A 27702-nucleotide genomic window follows, 5' to 3' on the forward strand; every position below is an offset into this window, starting at 1 on the left:
TGTTAAATAGCATTGGGCTAAGTATATTAACTAGCATTGGGCTAAGTATATTAAATAGCATTGGGCTAATTATATTAAATAGCATTGGGCTAAGTATGTTAAATAGCATTATTCTTTGTATGTTAGATAGTATTTTACTAAAGTGTTTACTTTTTAATATGTAACGTAGAAAACCATTTACTTTACTTAAGTCAGATGTATCTCCCATAGAATAGTGTCACTTTTCTGCACAACCTCCTCCCATTGTCACTGAATGATAATTTTATAGAGTTGTTACATATAAGGTTAAGCTGCAAACCTGCCATATATACTCACTTATAAGATGAGCCCAGCTGTAAACTGCACAGATCCAGCTCTGCTGTTGCATAATATGCTGGCAGATCTGGGTCATTGCAGTTTGTTAGGAGTTATCCGTTGAACGAACAACATAGCCTCTAATCTGCAGGCACATTATGCTATGGCAGATCATGATCTCTGTTGTTTGTAGCTTGACTTGACCTATAAGCAAGCATATATAGTACAGATTATATTGCTTATGTTTTTACTTGTATGCCTTTAACAGTGATGCCAATTTTTGAAGACAATATGCTTTTGGAAAGAACAATTCAGTTTTTTGATTAAATTAGTTCCTACCTTGACTGAATATAATCTATAAGATTATGATTTTGTTTGGTTTTCTGTTTTGTGGCACATCAACAATTTGAAGGTTTTATTGTGGTGAATTTAGTAAAGCAAAGTGCCTTGCCCAAGGTCATGCTACTGTAACCAGTCCCAAGATCATGCTACTGGAACCAGTCCCAGGGTCATGCTACTATAACCAGTCCCAATGTCAGGCTGCTGTAACAAGTCCAACCTGATCTGATGGTGGAAATTAACTTATATTATGGTTATGAGTCCAGTGTCTTAACAACTTAGCCAACAATAAAAGTTTATGAAATCATATAGAAACAAATTCTTGATCTTCAGGAATTTGTTTTTTCTTTTTTATTTGACTACATTACAGAAGATTTTCAAAAGAATCAGAGCTGATTCATTTAAATCCTATTTTCTTGCAGCTGATGCAGCAGGTCAGTTCTCCACCACCCTTGACATCAGACCCTGCTCGCCTTGTTGAAGAATTTCCACGATGGTTAGAGAAAATATCATCCAAGACACCAGGGGGCACAATTTTAGTACTAGATTCTCTTGATAGGTTTCAGGTGAAAAATCTCAATTTTACATAAGGTTCACATTAATTATTATCATAACATTAAGTAATCACATATTAGAAGCCACAATGGCATGTTACTTAGCAACATCACCAGCACCATCCCATAAGGTTTTCATTTATTTGTCATAATATTAAGTAATCAAAAATTGTATGCCACACTGGGGCATATCACCTAGTAATGATTCACAAGGTTCTTATTTATTTGTGTCATAACATCATGTAATCAAATATTGTATGTCACACTGTGGCATATCACATAGTAACATTACATAATGTTCTCATTCATTAGTGTCTTAACATCAGGTAATCAAATATTGTATGTCACACTGTGGCATATCACATAGTAACATTGCATAATGTTCTCATTCATTAGTGTCTTAACATCAAGTAATCAAATATTGTATGTCACACTGTGGCATATCACATAGTAACATTACATATTGTTCTCTTTCATTAGTGTCTTAACATCAAGTAATCAAATATTGTATGTCACACTGTGGCATATCACATAGTAACATTACATAATGTTCTCATTCATTAGTGTCTTAACATCAGGTAATCAAATATTGTATGTCACACTGTGGCATATCACATAGTAACATTACATAATGTTCTCATTCATTAGTGTCTTAACATCAAGTAATCAAATATTGTATGTCACACTGTGGCATATCACATAGTAACATTACATAATGTTCTCATTCATTAGTGTCTTGGCATCAAGTGATCAAATATTGTATGTCACACTGTGGCATATCACATAGTAACATTACATAATGTTCTCATTCATTAGTGTCTTAACATCAGGTAATCAAATATTGTATGTCACACTGTGGCATATCACATAGTAACACTACATAATGTTCTCATTCATTAGTGTCTTAACATCAGGTAATCAAATATTGTATGTCACACTGTGGCATATCACATAGTAACATTACATAATGTTCTCATTCATTAGTGTCTTAACATCAGGTAATCAAATATTGTACATCACATTGTGCCATGTTATACAGTAATGTCCATTAATGTTCCAGATTATTTATTTCAGAAGTCAGAAAAAATGGCTTAGCTGGGGGATTACTGTGTAAATTGTTAGTTATTACTATTATAATTTCAAATCTCCTAAGAATTGTATTAATGTGTATCATCATTCAGTGTCACAATGTGACATAAATCAAATGTCAATCAGTGACTCAATGTGACAAATGTAACATCAGTCAGTCACAATTTGACTTTTAAGTAACACAGTTTTTGTAATATTTTGATAACAAGACTTTCTTGTGTTCATCAGACAAAACACAAAGTAATTAATTGATACTGACATTTACAAATTGTTACAAATCTCGCACATTAAACTGAAACTAATTTCTAAATGTTATGCTTTGTAACAGTTACTGAAAACATACAATATGAACTAATGTGATACTTCTTCTTATCAGCAAGGAGAGGTTCACCTTCAGTGGCTTCTAGACCCGTTACCAGTGGATACTAGGATCATAGTGTCAGCACATGAAGACACATGTCCTCAGCCTTGGAGGTAAGATCAGTATGAAGACATCTGCAGTCAAATCGTATAGTTTATTGTCCCTTTACCAATGAAGTTTGCAATATTGTTTATTGCCTGTTCAATCATTTCTTAGCTCTTTCTTTCATTCATTAATTCATTCATTCAGTTATTTCAGATCATATTTCACTACGCGTGGTCTAAAGCGCTCACCATTACAGATCACTGCTATCTCATCTCTGTCTGCGTGGATTCGAGTCTTGGGTTTGGCTAATGTGGGTATGTGAGAAAGTTTGCCAGTAGCTTCTTGTGGGTCAGTGGTTCTTTCCGGGGTTTTCCCAGGTTCTTCCTCAACCATTGATACTGGCCACCATCTATAGCCTATCTTGTGCTGCAGAATGGTGTTAAACATTACAACAACAACAACAACAACAAACAGCTACACTTATGAAAATTTGTATGTGGACTGTTCTCAGGGAAAATAACTCATCTGTACGAAAATAGATCATAATGACTTAATTTGCATATTTGAATCACTTTTGTATTGTCAGCTGTTTGTAAATTACACCATCAATATTCTGGACCCTCTTTTACATATACTCCTGAAAGCTGGTATGCAGATACATCTAGACAAAGTAACTCAGCCATACTAAAACTGGGTCAGTTTGACACAATATGCATGTTTGAGTGACTATTGTATTTTCAGATGCCAGTTCAATATCTTCAGTCCTGTGTTACTGACACATGATATTGGATGAAAGCATCTCAGTCATATCAAAATTAGGTCCATGTGACCCATTTCTCTTATGCGATTTTTGTATTTTCAGCCTTAAATTGGGGAATGCTCCCCAATTAGTCAGAATCACTAGCAATGAACTTTAGGTTGTATTGGATGTATAGTGAGGATATCAGCATTTGTCGTCTTCAACTTATTCCATTGTTCTTTCTCTTTCATGCATTTTGTTGGCATTTCTCCTTATATGACACAAAATGAGAAAACAAAGCATAAATTAGCAATTCAGCATGTTACTAACTTGCTAATACTGTAACCCAGACTTCTTCTGACCATGTATTATGCATGATGCATTTCATGGACAATATACACTCAGTTTATACAAAACAAGAGTCATGGATGACTTCCTTTTTTGAAATATTGCATTTTATGCATTAATTGACATTTTGCTGAAAGGACCCAAGAAAAAACAAAGCATAAATTAGTAATTCAGCATGTTACTAACTCACTAATAAATTTCCCATTACTAACAGAGTAATTGATGTCTTCTAGACTATGCTTTCAACATATGCATTTCATGCATTAGTTGACATTTCTAATGAAACAACCCAAGAAGGGAAAAACAAAGCATAAATTAGCAATGCAGCATGTTATTAACTTACTAAAACCAACTCCATTAATAAGGGAGTAAGTAAAAATAGTCAGTGTCACATTAACTTGTAAATGACAACATGAAGTCAACAGTAGCTTGCTTTAAAATGGTCTTAAATAGATGAAATTTATAAAGGTGACAAAGTCACTCAATGTTGGCAGAAATTGTAAAATGAATGTATACAACCTGCAGAAGAATGATTGTTCCACACAATGAATCCAAAATGAAAATGGCTGGTCCAGTTTGAACACTAAAATGGCTTGCATTGTTGGAAATAAAGTGTATAATGTTATCAGTACAGCAACGAAGCTAAAATACTGGTGAAACCTGGCGGTGGCAAAGGGAAGTAATGTTCAAGAGTTATTGCCATTTGTGTATATGATACAGAAAGAAAAAGACTTTTTGTAATGCTGGATTCAAGAGATAGCAGGTTAATATTCCTAACATAATGTGATTGGATAAGTTCTCAAAGAAAACAATTTACTTAAAAATTTCTTTTCATCCATCAGTGACCTTTGGATTTTTTATGTCCCATGCCATGTCTATGGAAGGGGCATAACATGTTGCTTATCTGTTCCATCATGTCACATAACATCACTTCATGTCATGTCACAGCTTGTAAATTTTGATTTCATTCAGCAACCTTCATGGAATACAATTGCATGATATATGAAACTGTAAAGTTCAAGGTCAAGTTCAGTTTTTGCTATTTTGCAACAAAATATAATTGAGCTATTGGCCTTTCTTTGTCTTGGAACTGCCCACTTTATTTGCAGCAATAATTTCATTTCACTTATGGCTTTTGAAGGACTTAATGGATTGTGACCACATTTGGTAGGAGGTTTTAACTTGGAATCCAGTTTGCCACTTTCTCACAAAACTTGACAGAGTTTTAGCCCCTGTTTACATTTCCACTTCATTGGGGGTGGGGGGACATTAGCATTTTATTTCTTCTCAGTGACCTCTGAAATACTTCATTGATTGAAACCAAACCTGTTTTGAAGCTTAACAATAGAAAGACCTATGTCAAGTTTGTAAACTTTTGCCAACAGAAATCGGTGGAGCTGTGGCTCACAGTTTCATTTGTGCTCAGTAACTTCACGGATTCAGAACAAATTTTGGTATGAGGCCTTGTTTTTTTAAGAACTAGGTCAAGTTCTATTGTCACAATTTTGGTATGAGGCCTTGCTTTTATAAGAACTAGGTCAAGTTCTATTGTCACAATTTTGGTATGAGGCCTTGCTTTTATAAGAACTAGGTCGAGTTCTATTGTCACAATTTTGGTATGAGGCCTTGCTTTTATAAGAACTAGGTCGAGTTCTATTGTCACAATTTTGGTATGAGGCCTTGCTTTTATAAGAACTAGGTCAAGTTCTATTGTCACAATTTTGGTATGAGGCCTTGCTTTTATAAGAACTAGGTCAAGTTCTATTGTCACAATTTTGGTATGAGGCCTTGCTTTTATAAGAACTAGGTCGAGTTCTATTGTCACAATTTTGGTATGAGGCCTTGCTTTTATAAGAACTAGGTCAAGTTCTATTGTCACAATTTTGGTATGAGGCCTTGCTTTTATAAGAACTAGGTCGAGTTCTATTGTCACAATTTTGGTATGAGGCCTTGTTTTTATAAGAACTAGGTCGAGTTCTATTGTCACAATTGTGGCAAAATTGTAGAATGTTGGCAACTATTTTTGCAACTTTGCCCTTTATTTGCATCAGATTGGTGGGATCATTCATATCATATTGATACCTTTCTACGCAGATGTCTGTCAGGGTTCCTGCAGATACTGGAATCCTGGAAAGGTTTGGAATTAAAATTTAAATTTCAAGGGCCTTGAAAAGTCATGGAATTTCTGAACTTGGAGTTCAAAAAATGTATAACTGCTAATTTCATAGAGCACTGAGCATCAATTAAAAAAACTTGTTTTGAACACAACACAGTTACAATCGATGATTGGTTTATTGTGGTCCTTGAATTTTGTGAAATGGCCTTGGAAAAGTTTTGGAAAAGTCACAGAATTTGTGTTTGTTAAGTCTGCAGAATCCCTGATCTGTTCAATACATCCTGAATAGTTTGGACCATATTTCACCTACCCTTGTGAAATATATTGTTTGGATGCATCTCACAGGTACTTTAGCCATGCAGAAAAGTAGGTCATTGTTAACTCTATTGGGGGGCTTGTGTGACTTGCATATTTTCCTCTATACCAGTCTGTATGTTATCAGCATGTCCAAATTTACTTCTGTTGGTGAGGTGATACAAGTTTAAGAGTAACTCCACCTTTTGAGGGGCAGTGGGTGTGGAAGTTGAAGGAACTAATACTTGCATGCTCAGGAGTTGTCATGCTCTGGTCTTGTCATCTGTAACACAGCATTAAAAATTGGCATAAGCCTTTCTATTTAAGAAGGAAATTCTTTTTTTAGACTTTGTTTACACGACTCACATCACAAAACTAACAATTTTCGGAATAATTATTTTAATTTTTTAATTTTAGATCCTGGCCAACCCTTCAGGTGGAGCCACTGAGCAATAAGAATGTAAAGGAGTTAGTCCGTGCAGAAATAGCTACGCTTGATGCCAGCATCAGCCCAGAAGATGAAACAAAAGTTTTAACACACTGCCGTAACCCCATGACCTGTAATCCCCTCTATGTGATGGTTCTGGCCAGACATATTGCAGAGTTAGTACTTCCCATTTAGTTTCTTTACATATACCTCATAGTTATAGTGAAGTACTCAATCCACTCGAACAGCCATCAGTTTGAGTGTTATGGTTTGGAGATCACAAAACTCTGAGCTTATCTCTAAGATTGAGTTTCCACTCTCAGCCAATCAGATACAAGTTTTAAAATGTTAAATCATTTGTGATTGGTCAAATATAAAATCTCAAACTCATACTCAGGCTGAAAAGTGGTATGCTTTTCAGGCTTGTTGTTCAAGTAGAATGGGCAAGGTTAAACTGATGGAACAAGTTCCAGTTATTCAGGGTATTTGAGCTAATGAGATTCTCTCTTACTTTTTAGTTTGTTGTAGTGAGCCATCTGTTAAGATGCAATGCACTGTCTCAGAAGATTTGTCTTTTGAAGTCCAGAGTAATTGTTGATCAAACTATTAAATGGGAAATACATCTATCACAATACACTAAAGTCTAAAATATTCTCTACTTTCATTTAATAAATAATGAAATATTGATTATCAGTCATTACATGTAAGTACATATCTGTTACATGTTATACAGCCCATCTCCATTACATGTAATACAGCCCCATATCCATTACATGAAATACAGCCCCATATCCATTACATGTAATACAGCCCCATATCTATTACATGAAATACAGCCCCATATCCATTACACGTAATACAGCCCCATATCCATTACACGAAATACAGCCCCATATCCATTACATGTAATACAGCCCCATATCCATTACATGTAATACAGCCCCATATCCATTACATGTAATACAGCCCCATATCCATTACATGAAATACAGCCCCATATCCATTACATGTAATACAGCCCATATCTCCATTACATGTAATACAGCCCCATATCCATTACATGTAATATAGCCCCATATCCATTACATGTAACACAGCCCCATATCCATTACATGTAATACAGCCCCATATCCATTACATGTAATACAGCCCCTATCTCCATTACATGTAATACAGCCCCCATATCCATTACATGAAATACAGCCCCTATCTCCATTACATGTAATACAGCCCCCATCTCCATTACATGTAACACAGCTCCATATACATAACGTGTAATACAGCCCACCTCTCTGTTACATACAGTAGAGTTTCCATGTCCATTAAAAGATACAGACACCTATTTATTTCATGTAATACAGTCCCCAAGTATATTACATCTAATACAGTCCCTATATCCATTACATGTGATACAGGATCCATATCCATTACGTGTAATTACAGCCTGCATATACATAACATGTACTAAAGTACTAAAGTTCCCATATCCATTATATGTAATACTGTCCCATCTCCATTACATGTAATACTGTCCCATCTCCATTAATACAGCCCCTGTATCCATTACATGTAATACAGACCCCATATCCATTACATATAATACATCCTCCATATCTATTACATGTAATACTGTCCAATATCCATTACATGTAATACAGGCCTTGTACCGTTATGGATCATTGCATATAATATAGACCTCATATCCATTACATGCAATTACAGCCTCCATATCCATTACATATAATACATACACCATGTCCATTTCATGTAATTACAGCCTTCATATTCATTACATATAATACAGACCCCATATCGGGGCCCCAAGTGGCTGAGTGGTCTAAAGCACTCACCGTTATGGATCACTGCCATCTCACCTCTGTCAGCGTGGGTTTGAGTCTCGGATTCAACCAATGTGGGTATGTGAGAAAACTTGCCAGTAGCTTCTCATTTGGTCTTTGGATCTTTCTGGGGTTTTCCCCGGGTTCTTCCTTCACCATTTATACTGGCTGTCATATATAGCCTATCTTGTGCTGAAAAATGATATCAAACTCTACAACAACAACAACAACAGACCCCATATCCACTACATGTAATACAGCACCAATATCCAGTGCAGGCAAGAGGAAATCCTGAACGTTCATTGACTAACTTAATTTTTATTACAATTATAGAATGTCAAACTTGTGAACTAAGTTTCAGCTCGATTTCTTCTTTTGTTCAAAGAAAAAATTAAGAATACAGGGGCAAATGCATCACGAAGAAATTGTTGTGTCACCAACACTTTAATTTGCAATACTATCTCTACTTCATATCTAAACAAAAGCAATTATTGAAACAAAATTCCACACCTCCCAAGGAATTTTGGTAAGAAGCATTTCATCCATGACTTATTTAATGGAAAAACAGAGTTCTCAGGATTAATGCACAGAAGCCAAACCAATAAAACTTATTTAATGGAGAACATCACGAGTAGAAGTGATTAGAATGAAACAAGATCTATTATTTCTTTTCAGTTTAAGATTAGAGGTAGTGTGTATGCTTGTTATTTCAGATTAGAGGCAGTGTGTGTGCTTGTTGTTTCAGATTAGAGGTAGTGTGTATGCTTGTTATTTCAGATTAGAGGTAGTGTGTATGCTTGTTATTTCAGATTACAGGTAGTGTGTATGCTTGTTGTTTCAGATTACAGGCAGTGTGTGTGCTTGTTGTTTCAGATTACAGGTAGTGTATATGCTTGTTGTTTCAGATTAGAGGTATTGTGTATTCTTGTTGTTTCAGATTACAGGTAGTGTGTATGCTTGTTGTTTCAGATTACAGGTAGTGTATATGCTTGTTGTTTCAGATTAGAGGTAGTGTGTATGCTTGTTGTTTCGGATTACAAGTAGTGTGTGTGCTTGTTCTTTACCTTTGCAAGATGGTATAGATACATATTGCTAAAATATTTACCACTCAGAATGTCAAAAACTTACAGATGTTTTCATTTGACAATTTTAGATGCAATAAACAAGATGGCAAAGTTTCAAAGCATTTGGATGCCTTGCTGACCTCAACTGACACAGTGGGGCTGTATATCAAAGTGCTAGAGTTGCTCAGGGTTGATCTGGAATCTCCTGAGAATAGGGGAATGGTCAAAACTGTAAGTCATAGTGCTATAATTAATCAGGGTTGATATGGAATCTCAAAACTGTAAGTCATAGTGCTGGGATTACTCAGGGTCAATATGGAATCTCATGAGAATAGAGGAATGGTCAAAATTCTAAGTCATGGTGCTAGAATTACTCTGGGTCGATATGGAGTCTCATGAGAGCATGGGCATGGTTAAAACTGTAAGTGTAAAAGAGATAATTCACAGACTTTTTCAGCTAACATCATTCTGTGGGTTTGTCAAAGCTTTGTTAGAGACAGGTATATTTAAAGCAATGGTGAGGTCAAATAACTATTCACTCTTGTTCAAGAAATATATTATCCCATTTGCTGTTAAGTAAGAATTTTAAATTCCAATCATTTTGTTTCTTTCAAATTTACTGGCTTTAGTAATAAGCTCTCTTTACAGATCATTGACAGTAGCTTTCTCATAGAGAATGGTAGATGAATAGGGACAGTGTGATAGTTTTATCAATTTTCTGTGTGTAAGATAGCTTGATTCTTTTTTCTTTTTTTATATCATACATTGTATAAAAAATATCCAGTATTAACTAAATTAAAAAATTTCAGTACTTTTTATTGTTTTATTAATTAGGTTTAACTGAATAACCTTTGTGTCATCATGATAACACGATCCTTGTTTTTTGTTTAAGTTTTATCCAACTACAGAAGGTTATTGCCTTACACCCATCATGCCATCAATGTCCTAATTAACTACAAACCATATTGCCTTACACCCATAATGCCATCAGTGTCCTAATTAACTACAAACCATATTGCCTTACACCCATAATGCCATCTGTGTCCTAATTAATTACTAACCATATTGCCTTACACCCATCGTGCCATCAGTGTCCTAATTAATTACTAACCATATTGCCTTAAACCCATAATGCCATCAGTGTCCTAATTAACTACAAACCATATTGCCTTAAACCCATCATGCCATCAGTGTCCTAATTAACTACAAACTATATTGCCTTACAAACATCATGCCGTCAGTGTCCTAATTAACTACAAACCATATTGCCTTAAACCCATCATGCCATCAGTGTCCTAATTGACTACAAACCATATTGTGTTAAACCCATAATGCCATCATTAGCCTAATTAACTACATCATCAGTGACCTAATCAACTTCAGAGCCTTATTGCCTAACACCCATCATGCCATCAATGTCCTAATTAACTACAAACCATATTGTGTTAAACCCATAATGCCATCATTGGCCTAATTAACTACATCATCAGTGACCTAATCAACTTCAGAGCCTTATTGCCTTACACCCATCATGCCATCAATGTCTTAATTAACTACAAACCATATTGCCTTATACCCATCATTCCATCAGTGTCCTAATTAACTACAAACCATATTGCTTTACACCCATCATGCCATCAATGTCCTAATTGACTACAAACCATATTGTGTTAAACCCATAATGCCATCATTGGCCTAATTAACTACATCATCAGTGACCTAATCAACTTTAGAGCCTTAATGCTTTAAATCCATCATGCCATCAGTGATCTGTTAACTTTAGAACCACATAGTCTTGAACCCATGATCCATTCACTGACCTAATAAACTTCAGAGCCTTATTGCATTAAACCCATCATGCCATCAGTGACCTAACTTTAGAACCACATGGCAATGAACCCATGATCCATTCAGTGACCTAATACGCTTTAGAACCATATTGCTTTAAACCCATCATGTCATAAATGACTGAATCAACTTCACAGCTTTATTGTGTTTAATCTATCATGGCAACACTGACCTAATCAACTTCCAGGCCTTATTGCCTTAAATCCATCATGCCATAAATGGCCAAATCAGCTTTAGACTCTTATTGCCTTAAACTCATCATGTCATCAATGGCCTAATAATGAACTTTAGATCCTTATTGCCATAAAACATTCATTTCATTAATGACCTAATCAACCCTAGAACCTTATTGCCTTAAAGACATCACACCATCATACTGGTATTGGGATAGAGCCTATAAATCTAGTGTCTATGCATGCATTAAAAAATCAGCAATCAGATCAAAATGAATGATCTTTAGGACAGATAATTTGCTGTTAGAACTTGACTTGATGAATTGCTTTCCTCTATTAAAATATTGATTTAATCAGTGTTACAAAATTGTTTCATTGTAACTCACACTAAATGTCTATTCTCTATTTTTCACAACTAGATCCTGAAGTATTTGTATGTAAGTAGAAGTGGTCTTAGCGAGTCCGAGTTGATGGACCTGATTCCCAATCTCCACTGGAACTTCCTAGCTCCATTCTCTGCCATCTTAATAGACCATCTTGTGCTTAAGAACCAGTCTGGGCTTCTCATGTTTGCACATCAGCAGGTGAATGTTCTTCCAATTAATTGATTTACTAATTAATAATAATTCTAATGATGATGGTGATAGCTAGTTAACAGATATTATTACAATGATGATGATAAAGATGACTTTTCAGATAAGAATAATAGTAATAATTTCACTTTGAAGTAATTGGTCATAAACCACTTAAGGTTGAAAAATGAAATGTTATATTAGTATTCATATGTAGATGACCTTATTTGTTTCTCCAGCCGTTACATGCTGATGTCCACCAAAACTGGTGGATGGCTTGCAATTTGGATAAGAAAGAATTCTATCAGTTTTGGGTTTCAAAAAGTCAGTGGTCAAAATCACTGTGACTGAAAGACTAAAATCATTTCTGCCTGAAAGTATTAGTTTGACATGATGTACCTGGACCAGACTTTGTGGATGGCTTGCACTTGAGATAAGAAAGAATCCTATCAATTTTGGGTTGCAAAATGTTAAAGGTAAAAATCACTGACTGAAAGAAGAAAAATGGGTTCTGCACACTGATTTCAGTTATCATCATTGTACTTGCACCAAAGTTTGTGTTTGACTTCAACATTTAATTGAAAAGAAGCATCTTTTTGGGGGTTCAAAAAGTGAAAAGTCGAGTCATAGTAGCCCAGAATAATATTGATTTTGCAGAATGACTGTTGTTCTAGAGCAAGCTTTTGTGGATAGTTTGTACTTGGATTTAGATTCTGGTGTCAAACAGTCAGAAGTCAGAGTCATCATGAGTCTAATAAGAAATAAATGGTGTCTGCACAGTAACAGCTGTAATTCAAGATCTCAGTCATTGACCAAAGGTCAAGGTAGCTGAGACATCTTGATCCCAAATCTCCCAAGACAGCCATGCCATAATTGTGTCCACATAGAAGACAATTAAACATGGGGCAGGCTTATAATGTGCCATTCATGGTAATCTTGTTTGTTGTGGGGGGGGGTGAATGACAGAGAAATCTTTCTCTGTAGATTTCTCTGTCATTCAGAGATATCACAGTTGGGTGGTTTCGTTTGTTTTGTTGGTATAAGCTGTTTTTATCACTGACAAAGAGCTTCATTAGCTTAAGGCATAAGAAAACATGAAAGTGTGTCTGTTTGTGTGTGTGTGTGTATATATATATATATATATATATATATATATATATATATATATATATATATATGTATGTGTGTATGTATTGTCTTAGATTTAGACCATTTGCAGGATAAAGCATAATCTATGTAAGCAGTGTAAACACATGAATGAAAACCATTTTACATTTCTATCTAGCCCCAATTGCCACTCAGGAATAGACATCAGATGTGTTCCCCTGGGCTGAAGTACTAGGGGTACATAAGGCAAGTCACAGAAGCATACATTGAGGGACAAGGCTGCCGTCAAGTTACATGCTTACATCACTGAACTGAATGATTTACTTTCAGAGGGGTACTGTGGTACAGAAGGCATATTAGCCACTGATCAATCCAAGTTATCTCAGTAACAGTGAAATCTCCAGTGCAGCCTTCACTGCCTCAACCTGACTAACCTTTTCCAGCGGAACCAATAGGTCTGACACTGCATGGCTTCAATGGCCAATCACCTTTATTGATTATATTTGAGAAAGATCAAAATCAAAGCAAGCCTACTCAGATAATGTCATGCACATTAGAAGTAGAGACCAATTTGTGGATCAAATTTCTCCAATAATCTCAACACAAAGAACTAAATATCATGCAAGATAAAATGGCACTGTTCCATCATGACCAGATTCTGCCATACATCTCAGATCATAATAGATCATCACTTCAGTCGATATTTCCATTTACACCAAAAGTTAGGTCTTTGTCCAGTTTGCCTGCTAGACACTAGACAGGCACTCTCATGGATCGGCATCCTCAGAATAGTGCTACATGTCATTCATTGTACCTGGTACTCAGTTTGGTGCCACAGTACATGCAGGATATGGATTTACTTGACATTCCTGCTTTTGCCTCTGAAAGGGAGCACTTGCTTAGTGATTGATTGGTAGTAACTGTATCTCATTTTGAACATTCTTTGAGTATTGTGGCCTGCCCCTTTGACCAATCTTCTCGGCTTCATCTCATGTTACACAGGAGGTGGAAGTATTGTCCCAGTCATCTAGAGATAATGACGTATGCTTACAAGCTTCATCATCTTTGCTAGATCTCAACATAACAAATAAAGACTCTGCCTTCCAAATGTCATCTGAGGATGTTTCTCATTAGTTGCCATTGGAGATTTGTTCTCCTTCCCCATCAACATCCTGGTCTAAAGTTCTGGCACAAGTTTAATTACTAATCTGGAAAAAGGAACCAGCATTCAAATTCCTACCAGAGTCAAGGTTTTGGGTTGCTTACACAGACAGTTACACTACCCTACAGACTCAATTTTCCCGGTGATACTTATCATCGAAAGTATAGTATGACCCAAACTCCAGTTTTTCGCATTGACAACCCCAGCAGCAGATGGAGACATTGCAGCCTTGTGGATGTCTAACTCCTACTAAGTACACATGTACTGGACGTGTCATGACACAACAGCTGATATTAAATATTGTTGCTGTGGGATTTTAAGTTTTATTTGGTGTCAAGGGCAATCTTCCAACAGGCGGAAAACACTTTATCATCTTCCACCTTGATTCCGATGGACATGCATTGGAGTATGTTTCTCAAATGACACAAGTTCTACACAGAGCTGATCTTCACACCATGGCTAATGCCATAACCGCAGTGACAAACTTCCAAGTGCAAGAAAAAGATGCAGTTCTCTCCATTTAACCTTTCTGAAAAACCATCATAAGTCAAGCTAAGATCGTGGCCATACTCTGCTAATCTCCTCTTCCATGGCCAGGTCAAGGAAATATGTAAACAAGCCACAAAAGAGACAAATGTCCTACATACACTGTAAATAGAGATGTCTCCTCATCTGCTGAAGCAACCACGATGGCAGGCATTACATCCCAATCCAGAGTTATATGGATTATATTAAACAAGCCTGTTAGAACAAACAGTTCTCTCAACAAGTGTTGGAGAGAATTGCTCAAGCAAAATGGCCCTCCACTTTGACAGCATATAAAGGAAAATGGAGAATTTCCACATAATGGTGTTTGTAAATGCATTGAGCCACTGGAAGCACCAGTACCTCAGAAAGCTAGCTTCTTACTCGGCTCTTTAATGAGAAACATTTAGTACCAGTCATGATTAATGGCAACCATTCCATTATATCAGACACTGCTGTCATCAGGACAAGACCTGTCTGATCTGTCAAACTTTGATTTCACACATCTAAAGGTGTTGGCTCTGTGTCCCAAGTGGAATCTGTCATAGGTGCTAATCTGGCTGAATAAGACTCCATTTGAACCACTCTTTTAGGGCTTCAGTGGTTCACCTCTCGTATAACATCTGCTTCCAACTCATTCTAGTGATGGCAGGAAGAATCAGCAAAACTCGTTATCAGTTGACCAAAGCTACTTTCAGTTCTGACAGGATGGGTCGGTGTCACTCATTATGGCCTCTGCTTTCATTGGCAAGAACAGACACCCACTCATGGGAAATCAGGTTTTTGTGTTGAAACCCTTGTACACTTTAACTTCAAATCATCTACATGACCCATCGAGAACTCTGAAGTGGTTTCTGAAAAGGACTGGGCCAGTGCATCAAGGGTGATGTCACCTCTTAATTCTTATATTAAGACAGGACAACATATCAGTGCAGGCACTTTGATCCTGGATAAAATGGGTTATCCGTTGCACATATTGGGAATTAACCCAAGATCAAACAAAAATGTTTCTCATCTTAGCTCATGAAGTCAGGGTAGTCACAACAAATGTTAGATTCATGTGAACATTTTCTCTAGCTACCATTATGATCAGTGGGATGAAGATCAGAGACAACATTCTCAAGCTTTTACCTCAGAGATGTTGCATCCAAAAAGGATATATATGGTGGGTCTTATATAGTAGCAGCAGACTACCTTCCCAGGTCATTCAGCATCTTAAACATGTGGCTTCATGACTTCCACTGGATTTGCAGAAATTAGAGTTTTCCCTCTCTGAAGCCTCACCTTGACATATGGGTCAATTTTCCAGCCAGGTTATATTTTGAGAAACCACCTCACATATCTTATGGGAGCAAAGATGGCCTCTCCAGTGGAAGGGGATGTAACTCCCTGCACATCTTACCAATTTTCCAAAGGTCTTATGATTTGGTAATGTATTTGAAGAATAAGCCAATTTGTTCTAGTTCCTAGTAAAATAATATTTCAGTAATACTTACTCAGTCATAATACACATACACCCTCCAATAATCCCTACAGTTTCATACAGAATATGTTCTCTTCTCCTGTAGTAAATACAGAATTCACTGGATTTGGTGCCCATCCCTTTATCAGTGGAAGACCACTCTAACAGCCACCTTTGTGGGCAGGTTACGTTTAGCTTTTTAGCTAAAACGTTTTAACTGAGAATGCTGGATTTGCAAGGTAGTAGTAATTCTCCTAAGGTATTATGATTGGGTGTATATTATAGAAGAAAATTTTTTTCTAGAAAAATTTGGTTTCTTAAGCTTTAAGAGTATAGCTTAAGAATTTCATTTCTTAGTTTTGATCAACATTCTCACAAATCACAAAACTTTCAAGGTCTTTTTTTAAAAAAAATTGATTTACAATCCAGCAAGAACTTTTGTTATTTTCAACATCTGTGAATATATCACCACAGTGATTTATGCATATTGTCAATAATTGTTAATACATTTTTTATTTATTTTGTGAAGGAGGAGACAGAGAAGTAATAACGTAGTTAAAAAAGATTGTATTTTCATATGATTTTTTATATGTACATATGTGCACAGTTTGAATAAGAATATAGATTAACTTATTTGAAGAATCAAATTAATTAAGTCTTATTATTTGAAATATGACAGAGTACATGAAAGTAATGACTCATCAAATGGCATTTTCCCAGGTGAAGACTGCAGTCCGTGACTTTTGTTTTGGGAAGGAGGAGGCTAAGGCAATAGTCCAGTTGAGACAAGAATTAATTCAGTACTTTTCTCAGCTTCTCAGGTAAGCACATTTTTCTCAACTCTTCAGGTAAGCACATTTTTCTCAACTCCTCAGGTAAGCACATTTGTCTCAACTCCTCTGGTAAGCAGAGGATGATGATTCAAATTGGTCAGCAAAGGTTCATCTTTTGTTTCTTCTAACCTGCCAAGCCTTACAATTTTGTCTTAAGTCTTATGGAAATTACCCTTAATGTACAGACTTACAGATTATGGAAATATAATTGTCTGCAGTAAAATCTGGGTACTGGTTTGTCCATGTTAGATTCGGATCAGGGTTTCATATTAGATTCAGTGAAATTGGTTAGGGAACTAATTTTAAGCTAACTTTACCTGAGTACCTTGGATGCTTTAAATTGTACATATTTTGTGATGCAAAATGTCTGCATGATCAAGCTATTATTTTTAATAATATTATTATTAAATGGCCTTCAACAAGTAAGTGGTCTGGACAAAAGGGTCAAAATATATTTTAAAAGAGTATTAATAGTACAGTAGAATAAAATGGAACATTCAGATTCTTGAGGGGAAAAAGCAGGAAGGGCAAGAATTATGTTTAATGGACATTATGTGTTGATTTGATTATGTCACATGGCAGGAAAGATGATTTCCATTGCCATGGCATTTTTTTCTCCAATGGATTACTTGAAGTCGTGAGATACCAAGAAGCCATTGAGTTTCATAGGAACTGCCACTTGTGAAACTTTACTAGAAGTAATTATGGCTAAAGTAAAGTTTACAAACGTTTGAGTTGAACACAATGTTTAACTTTGGTACATCAGTCATGAATCACACTTCTGAACTTTTAAATACACGTTTTCCAGTTTTACTACAGCAGTACATTATATATTGCTACACCTTACTGAAAACTGATGCAAATTATAAAAAATAATCGACACCTTACTGAAAACTGATACAAATTATAGAAAATAATCGACACCTTACTGAAAACTGGTGCAAATTATAGAAAATAATCGACTGCCTTACTGAAAAGGTCTTGTTAGTGAATGATGTTAGCAAATATTAATTTTATATTGTACTAAATCAGCATAGGAGATGATGGTCATGATTTGTGGGAGATAATAGTCATGTTTTTTTTATATGACTTTAATAGTTCTTTTACTGTCACTGATTGAATTTTGCCTACAACAGATCAGTGAAGCTTATGACATACAACTGGTAAACTGGAGCTGTTGGTATAATGGATACAGTTCCTTATTCCCATTGCTAACAAATTTATTACTGATTGAAACAATTGGAATTAACCTGTAAATGTAATTCTTTATTGCTCTATGTCACAAGAAAAGTAATGATGCAGTAGCATCAATGATGCTTATAGTATATTTTTATATAAGTGCCAAACATTTTGAAATTCAGCAAATCATAAGCTAGACTACACCCACAGATGTTTTATTAAGCCAATCATAATACAGATTATATTCACAGATGTATTATTATTCAACCACTCATAAATTAGGTGGCTTCTGCAGGTGTGTTAGAATTATGTGTTTTGGTGTTTGTTGATGTATAGGTATGACTATTCTCTTTCATTAATATTTATAAACATATTTCAGGCAAAGTTTGTGAAAATTTATTTAGTGACATTTGAAGACACTCTTCCATTGTGTTCTGGCAAACATTTGATTTCTAATTATTTGAATGGAAATATCTGTATCTGTAAATGTCTGTATGTAGTGGTAGGTCGTTCAATGTCTATATGTATAGCCTATCGTGCTGAAAAATGGCGTTAAACCCCACAACAACAACAACAACAATGTCTATATATAGTGGTAGGTCATTAAATGTCTATATAGTAGTAGTCATTAAATGTCTGTATATAGTGGTAGGTCATTAAATGTCTATATAGTAGTAGGTCATTAAATGTCTGTATATAGTGGTGGGTCATTCAATGTCTGTATATAGTGGTAGGTCATTAAATGTCTATGTAGTGGTAGATCATTAAATGTCAGTATATAGTGTTAGGTCATTAAATGTATATACAGTAGTAGGTCATTAAATGTCTGTATATAGTGGTAGGTCATTAAATGTCTATATAGTAGTAGGTCATTAAATGTCTGTATATAGTGGTAGGTCATTAAATGTGTATATAGTGGTAGGTCATTAAATGTGTATATAGTGGTAGGTCATTAAATGTCTGTATATAGTGGTAGGTCATTAAATGTGTATATAGTGGTAGGTCATTAAATGTCTGTATATAGTGGTAGGTCATTAAATGTGTATATAGTGGTAGGTCATTAAATGTGTATATAGTGCTAGGTCATTAAATGTGTATATAGTGGTAGGTCATTAAATGTGTATATAGTAGTAGGTCATTAAATGTCTGTATATAGTGGTAGGTCATTAAATGTCTATGTAGTGGTAGGTCATTAAATGTCTGTGTAGTGGTAGGTCGTTAAATGTCTATATATAGTGGTAGGTCATTAAATGTGTATATAGTGGTAGGTCATTAAATGTCTATGTAGTGGTAGGTCATTAAATGTCTATGTAGTGGTAGGTCATTAAATGTCTGTATATATTGGTAGGTCATTAAATGTCTGTATATATTGGTAGGTCATTAAATGTCTGTATATACTGGTAGGTCATTAAATGTATGTATATAGTGGTAGGTCATTAAATGTCTGTGTGTAGTGGTAGATCATTAAATGTCTGTATATAGTGATAGGTCATTAAATGTCTGTGTAGTGGTAGGTCATTAAATGTATGTATATAGTGGTAGGTCATTAAATGTCTCTATATAGTGATAGGTCATTAAATGTCTATGTAGTGGCAAGTAATTAAATGTCTATATAGTAGTAGGTCATTAAATGTCTACATATAGTGGTAGGTCATTAAATGTCTGCATACAGTGGTAGGTCATTAAATGTCTGCATATAGTGGTAGGTCATTAAATGTCTTTATGTAGCAGTAGGTCATTAAATGTCTATGTAGTGGTAGGTCATTAAATGTCTATATAGTGTTAGGTCATTAAATGTCTGTATATAGTGGTAGGTCATTAAATGTCTGTACGTAGTAGTAGGTCATTAAATGTCTATGTAGTTGTAGGTCATTAAATTTCTGTATATAGTATTAGGTCATTAAATGTCTGTATGTAGTGGTAGGTCATTAAATGTCTGTATGTAGTAGTAGGTCATTAAATGTCTATGTAGTTGTAGGTCATTAAATTTCTGTATATAGTATTAGGTCATTAAATGTCTGTATGTAGTGGTAGGTCATTAAATATCTGTATAAAGTGGTAGGTCATTAAATGTCTATGTAGTGGTAGGTCATTAAATGTCTGTGTAGTGGTAGGTCATTAAATGTCTGTATATAGTATTAGGTCATTAAATGTCTGTATGTAGTAGGTCATTAAATGTGTGTAGTGGTAGGTCATTAAATGTCTTTATGTAGCGGTAGGTCATTAAATGTCTATGTACTGGTAGGTCATTAAATGTCTATATAGTGGTAGGTCATTAAATGTCTATATAGTGGTAGGTCATTAAATGTTTGTACGTAGTAGTAGGTCATTAAATGACTGTAGTGGTAGGTCATTAAATGTCTGTATGTAGTAGTAGGTCATTAAATGTCTATGTAGTTGTAGGTCATTAAATTTCTGTATATAGTATTAGGTCATTAAATGTCTGTATGTAGTGGTAGGTCATTAAATATCTGTATAAAGTGGTAGGTCATTAAATGTCTATGTAGTGGTAGGTCATTAAATGTCTGTGTAGTGGTAGGTCATTAAATGTCTGTATATAGTATTAGGTCATTAAATGTCTGTATGTAGTAGGTCATTAAATGTCTGTATGTAGTGGTAGGTCATTAAATGTCTGTATAGTGGTAGGTCATTAAATGTCTATGCAGTGGTAGGTCATTAAATGTCTATATATTGTTAGGTCATTAAATGTATGTATAGAGTGGTAGGTCATTAAATGTCTATATAGTGGTAAGTCATTAAATGTCTTTGTAGTGGTAGGTCATTAAATGTCTGTATGTCATGGTAGGTCATTAAATGTCTGTGTAGTGGTGGGTCATTAAATGTCTGTATATAGTGCTAGGTCATTAAATGTCTATGTAGTGGTAGGTCATTAAATGTCTGTATATAGTGGTAATTAAACAAAGCATTCTTTATTTCTTTTTCTCAAGCTTTAATTTCAATTAAAAGATTTTTTATGAGATAAATATATATTCCTATATATGACATTTTGCCCTGATATGTCTGACATTTAATCAATAATATTTTGGACAGTTCATCAGTAATATATTGGACATTTCATCAATAGTATATCTGATATTTTATCAATAGTATATCTGACATTTCATCAGTAATATATCTGATATTTCATCAGTATATATCTGACATTTCATCAATAGTATATCTGACATTTCATCAATAGTATATCTGACATTTCAGCCCTAGTATGTCTGACATTTCATTAATAGTATATCTGACATTTCATCAGTAATATAACTGACATTTCATCAGTAATATATCGGACATTCATCAGTAGTATATCTGACATTTCATCTGTAGCATATCTGACATTTCATCAGTAATATGTCTGACATTTCATCATTAGTATGTCTGACATTTCATCAGTAGTATATCTGACATTTCATCAATAGTATATCTGACATTTCAGCCCTAGTATGTCTGACATTTCATCAGTAATATATCTGATAATTCATCAGTAATATATCTGACATTTCATCATTAGTATAACTGACATTTCATCAATAATTTATCTGACATTTCAGCCCTAGTAAAGTGTCTTGTCGAGTAGCAGATGAGTTGCCATGGCTGTTTAAGCAGATAGGGGACAAAGAAGGACTCAAGAACTGCATTCTTAATATGTTTGTCTTCCAAAAGATGTATGCCAGGTCTGTCTGTCTGTTTTGTCAACATTCTTAATGTGTTTTTCTTCAAGATGATTGATAACAGGTCTGTCAATCTATTTGTGTCATTTGATTTTTTTATTATGTATTTGTTTGAGGTGTCTTTCTCTGTCTCATATCCGAGTCCAGCAGCTTTCAGTTGGTTATTGTATCACTGTCATTCACTGGATGGTTAGTATCCAGTCATCAAGACAGATGTGAATGCATACCTAAGAGTATCTAGACTGTATGTGTTTGTACCAGACAAATGATATGACAGCTAATAACCAGTAATCCAGACAGGTGTGAATGCATACCTAAGGGTATCTAGACTGTATGTGTTTGTACCAGACAAATGGTCTGACAGGTAATAACCAGTAATCCTTACAGGTGTGAATGCATACCTAAGGGTATCTAGACTGTACGTGTTTGTACCAGACAAATGGTCTGACAGGTAATAACCAGTAATCCTTACAGGTGTGAATGCATACCTAAGGGTATCTAGACTGTACATGTTTGTACCAGACAAATGGTCTGACAGGTAAAAACAGTCATCCAGACAGGTGTGAATGCATACATAAGGGTATCTAGACTGTACTTGTTTGTACTAGACAAATGGTCTGACAGGTAATAACCAGTCATCCAGACAGGTGTGAATGCATGTCTAATGGTATCTAGACTGTAAGTGCTTGTACCAGACAAATGGTCTGACAGGTAATAACCAGTCATCCAGACAGGTGTGAATGCATATCTAATGGTATCTAGATTGTAAGTGCTTGTACTAGACATGCAATCTGACCCAAGTCCAGTGGGATATCTATGTAACTTGTGCTATGTAGCAGAAACACTTTTCAGTTTTTATAATTTCGACAGTTTTCATCCATTTTATATGAAATCTTCACAACATACTTCAGAGTCATCTTTCAGTCACAAATTTAATCTAGTGGCTAGACAATGTCTGACATTTATAACAATGAGCATGATCCAAATGAAATAATATATGATCATCAATTTTTGTTTTTGCTCCTCACCATGATTGTTCTTGAATTAACTTGAATTTTTTATTGATAATATTATTACAGAGGCAGATGTGATGAACTCTTCAGTTACTGGCAGTTTATTGGGGCAGATAAAAACAGCATGACTCAGGCATATTTTACCGCAATAAAGAAAATGGAGGACTGTAAGTAAATAAAAAATTCATGAAAATAGAAAGAAACAAAAACTATATTCTATCTATATATTCTTTACTGTACTGTCTGTATTCCCACTTCCATCTAACCCTACCACTTTGTATGATTTCCTGAAGACTGTGTGATTTTATAGAGACTTTTGTATGATTTCCAGAAGACTTTGTATGTTTTCCTGAAGACTTTGTGTGATTTTATCAGGACTTTGTATGATTTCCTGAAGACTTTTGTATGATTTAATATATACATTGAATGATGACTTTGTATTTCTTGAATACTTTTGTTTAATTTCCTGAAGACTTTGAATGATGACTTTGTATGATTTATTGAAGAGTTTGTATATGCTGAAGATTTTATATGATTTCCTGAAGACTTTGTATGATTTCCTGAAGACTTTGTATGATTTCATAGAGACTTTGTATGATTTCCTGAAGACTTTGTATGATTTCATAAAGACTTTGAATGATGACTTTGTATTTCTTGAAGACTTTTGTTTGATTTCCTGAAGACTTTAAATGATGACTTTGTATGATTTATTGAAGACTTTGTATGATTTCCTGAAGATTTTGTATGATTTCATGAAGACTTTGTATGATTTCCTGAAGACTTTGTATGACTTCATGAAGATTTTGTATGATTTCCTGAAGACTTTGTATTATTTCCTGAAGACTTTGTATGATTTCATAAAGAATTTGAATGATGACTTTGTATGATATGGTGAAGACTTTGTATGATTTCCTGAAGATTTTATTTGATTTCATAAAGACTTTGTATGATGACTTTGTATGATTTCATGATGACTTTGTATGATTTCATGATGACTTTGTATGATTTCATGAATAATTTGTATGATGATATTGTATGATTTCCTGAAGAGAATTTATACTTCAGCATCAAAACAGGAAAAACAACTAAAATATAAAATGCTGACAACATGTAAAAGAAAGATTGAATTAGCTTTAATGTAACTTTTGTGGCTTGCATAGAAAAAAATAAAATTGTATGTATGCATAAAATATCAATTAGATATATTTACTCCTTTGTAAGGTTTGAAAAGCAGATAGAATGATATGAAAATCTGAAAGGATATTATTCTATCGTTTTATGTTGTTTCAGTAAATTTAAAAAAACTAAGTTAAATATTTGTCTAAATTGGATATTTGGTTTTTAATACAGTCTGGTCATGTTTATCTGTGAAATTAAATTTCATATAATTAACCTGATTGTTGGATAAACCGATATTATCGAAAGACCTCGACCATGTACCAGGGATTGGAGGGTGGAATTAAGCATTTTTAAGGCCAGGTCAAATTTTAAAAAGTTTGAAACACTGAAGATTTATTTCAGGAAATATGAGAGTTTCCATCTCTTTGTCCATTTTTTAAATTTTGGGGGTCATGTTTGATATTCCTTGATAAATATATTTCCAGCATTTTCATGTATGTATGTATGCATGCATGTATGTATGTACGTACATAGGCAACTCCAACCTCACACCACAGCCATAGGTGTTATCATGCGACAAATACTGTACTGTTAAAGCTAATAGAAGATCTTACAATACCTATGAAGTTTTCATTAAAAAGTTTTAATTTAACTTTTTGTCTCTCTGACAATTAATACCGTTCATCTCTTTTGCTGTACCAAATTTGGGTAGGCCCAATGCACCCTTCTGCATGTCGTAAGAGCAGGTTCTGATGCTACCAAGAAATCGGGTGAAAAGTCGAGAGAAATGATAATTTTTTTCCTGACCATGAAAAGTCCTTGAATTTCATAAATATTGACGAAAGTCAGGAAAAACCCGGGAATTTTCTGCCACCACTTGACCATTGAAACAATCACGTAACTGAGACATAACTAAACTGATCATGAGTTAAATTTATCAAGTTCTAACCAGAATCTTCGGAGAGTGCAGTATAGATCGTTTGGTTGCTTGCAATAAACATGTATGCTGAGTCAGTTTAAATGCCCAGTGGATTAGATTTGTATAGTAGACTTTTATTTTCAAAGTCAGCTCAATATCCATATCTTTCCAGAAAAGGAAGGTATGAAAACCAGTTTAGCATCGCAAGAGGCCAACATAGCGGTGGCAAAGCGTAGCTACTTACCGGATGGCCTAGCAAACTTTAAGCATTGTTAGATCGAGTGATGTATGCATGAAATCGATATGAAAATTACATATTTTCTCAGAAATTGTGCGTATTAAAATCATTATGTCTTTAATCTGCTGAAAGACAAGATAAAACTACGTTTTTGATGAAATGTGACTTGGTACTCGCGATTTGCATTGCTAGTCACATGACTACACAAATCTAACAACCCACATTTTCAAATGTTGTAGAGAGAAAAAATAAAAACAATATATTAAATGAAAGTCGTATACTGGTTGTAACAAAAATATAAAAATGAAAGAACACAAAATTCTTTATATTTATATATTCCAATAACAACTTCTGGAGTTTTGTTGTATCACATGACTATCATGTTGACATGTGCTCTCTGCTTGATAAAACAGACTGGCCAGATTGCTGGTTTTTACAAAAAGTATCTGACTTTCATTTAATATAATTGAATTTCTGTACAACAACATTATAAAGGAGTTTGTTCTTGATATCACATGACTATTGGACTTACAATGTCACCATTTTACATTTGTGAAGTCATGTGACTAGTAATGCAACTGGCAAGTACTGGGTCAGATTTCTTCTACACCATTGCTTCGTCTTGTCTGTCAGCGGAGTAACAACATAACGATTATAATATTTTACATTTCTGAGAAAGTAAATAATTTTCCTATTGATTTAATGCAGATATGAGTCGATATAACATAGTTTAAATTTTCTAGGCCCGCTGGTAAGCAACTACCATATTTCGCTACCGCACAGTGGCGGCAAATTCCAAATTTTTTATATGCAGTTGCAATGACCCCACAGCAGCAGGGAAGTTCTACAGACCTTCCGTTCCAGACCAAATAAAGCTTCCTACACGAACTTTCTCCATAGAAACCTCAGATTTCAAAAATAAAGCCTTCTACGGAGATCAAATTTCATGCATTTCAGACTAAGTGCATCGGGTAGTCGCGCCGGTGTGTTAGTAAATATAGCACCCGAGACAGGAAAAATAAATTACGGAGAGTTCTCCTGGGATAAGTTTTTTGTGTTAATTTTTTTGTTGCAACGTTGGGCTGCTTTGGCCAATTTTACGTCGCATTAAAATAATATACTTGAAAATAATATGAGTCAGAAAACTAGCACAGTTGGAGAGCCTCATTCTGCTAGATTAGCGCGAGAACAATTAGCGGCGGTAAAGAAACTTATCCCGGCAAAAGAATTATATAAGAAAAAGGTCCGAGCACACGAAGATACGCAATATGGAATTACCGAGATATCATCGAAATGGCTAAAGCCAGTCACCGAAACAGTCGAGCGAGTCGCATATGGTGACAAAAAAGATGATAAGGAACTCAGGAAACGCGGAATTGTTCCTATGGTAAAAGATATTGAGGAACACACTCGAGTAGTGCCAGATAGACTGGATCAAATTCGCCAGGGACAAGCACAAGCACAAGCACAAGCACAAGCACAAATGCCACAAGAACAACCGCAACAAGAAGAAGAAGAGGAGGATAGTCGGGGGGAGAGAGAACCTCGAGATATAATAAAAGAAAAATTTAATGATGGTGGTTGGAGCACAATTACGAAACAATTTGAAGAATTTGGTAATAACATTGGATTACTTGGTATGTTTGCGGAAGATTCTTTTGACAACAGGAAGAGTTTTTTAACAGAAGATGGATTGAAAAAAATTAAATCGCGAGAAACTTGGTATAATAATTTATTCCGAGCTAGATTTAATTTACCCCGGGTGAATAAGACGAATCCTATTTATATTAGTTTTATAAGTGCCGCAGATTCAAGGAGAGAACAAAACATAGAATCTTCGAGTAAATCACAAAAAACAATTCAACCAGAGGAAGAAAAGACAAAATCCGAATATGAAAAATTTCATCATGCTGTCAAACTTATTTTTCCCAGTGATGTATATGAAAAACTCAAAAAAAGGGGAAAATATAGTCGATATTGCCGCGGATTATGATGAAAAGAACAAATATTTAAAACCAAAATTTCATGAAAAATCTATTGAAAAAGAAAGATGGATCAATTGGATATATTTTGCCAGCAAAAGTCCTCCCTACAAACATGATACTGAATTTCGTGAATTTAGGAAAAGCGTAGAGAAAAAAGAAGAAAAAATAAAACAAGAAGAAAAGCCAGAAGAAGAAGAGGAAGATATTGCGTCGATGTGGTTTAGTAGTCCATCAACACCAGAACAAAAAACAGGAAGCGGATATACTATTTGCCCTGACAGCGTCGTCAACGACGTATCTCGCCTCGAAATATTAATCGGAGGAAAACGAGCCGGAAATAACTCTCGTGAAATAATCAACGAGGCCTCAGATATTTGTC

The 27702-nt window shown here is 34.9% G+C and overlaps 1 protein-coding gene across 2 annotated transcripts in view; it reads left to right on the top strand.

Annotated features, from left to right (window-relative positions):
• LOC149790607 (nephrocystin-3-like) overlaps window positions 1-27702 on the top strand; it is a 129222-nt gene that overhangs the window by 43258 nt on the left and 58262 nt on the right. For both annotated transcript variants that reach the window (XM_089972710.1, XM_089972711.1), the window contains exons 14-21: window positions 1056-1199; window positions 2653-2750; window positions 6597-6782; window positions 9598-9739; window positions 11949-12113; window positions 17078-17178; window positions 21930-22052; window positions 23129-23229. In XM_089972710.1, coding sequence (XP_089828836.1) covers window positions 1056-1199; window positions 2653-2750; window positions 6597-6782; window positions 9598-9739; window positions 11949-12113; window positions 17078-17178; window positions 21930-22052; window positions 23129-23229 — 1060 coding nt within the window. The remainder of the gene's footprint in view (window positions 1-1055; window positions 1200-2652; window positions 2751-6596; window positions 6783-9597; window positions 9740-11948; window positions 12114-17077; window positions 17179-21929; window positions 22053-23128; window positions 23230-27702) is intronic.

The sequence above is a fragment of the Sinohyriopsis cumingii genome, chromosome 10 (assembly GCF_028554795.1).
Source record: "Sinohyriopsis cumingii isolate HCF-2022 chromosome 10, ASM2855479v2, whole genome shotgun sequence".
NCBI lineage: Eukaryota > Metazoa > Mollusca > Bivalvia > Unionida > Unionidae > Sinohyriopsis > Sinohyriopsis cumingii.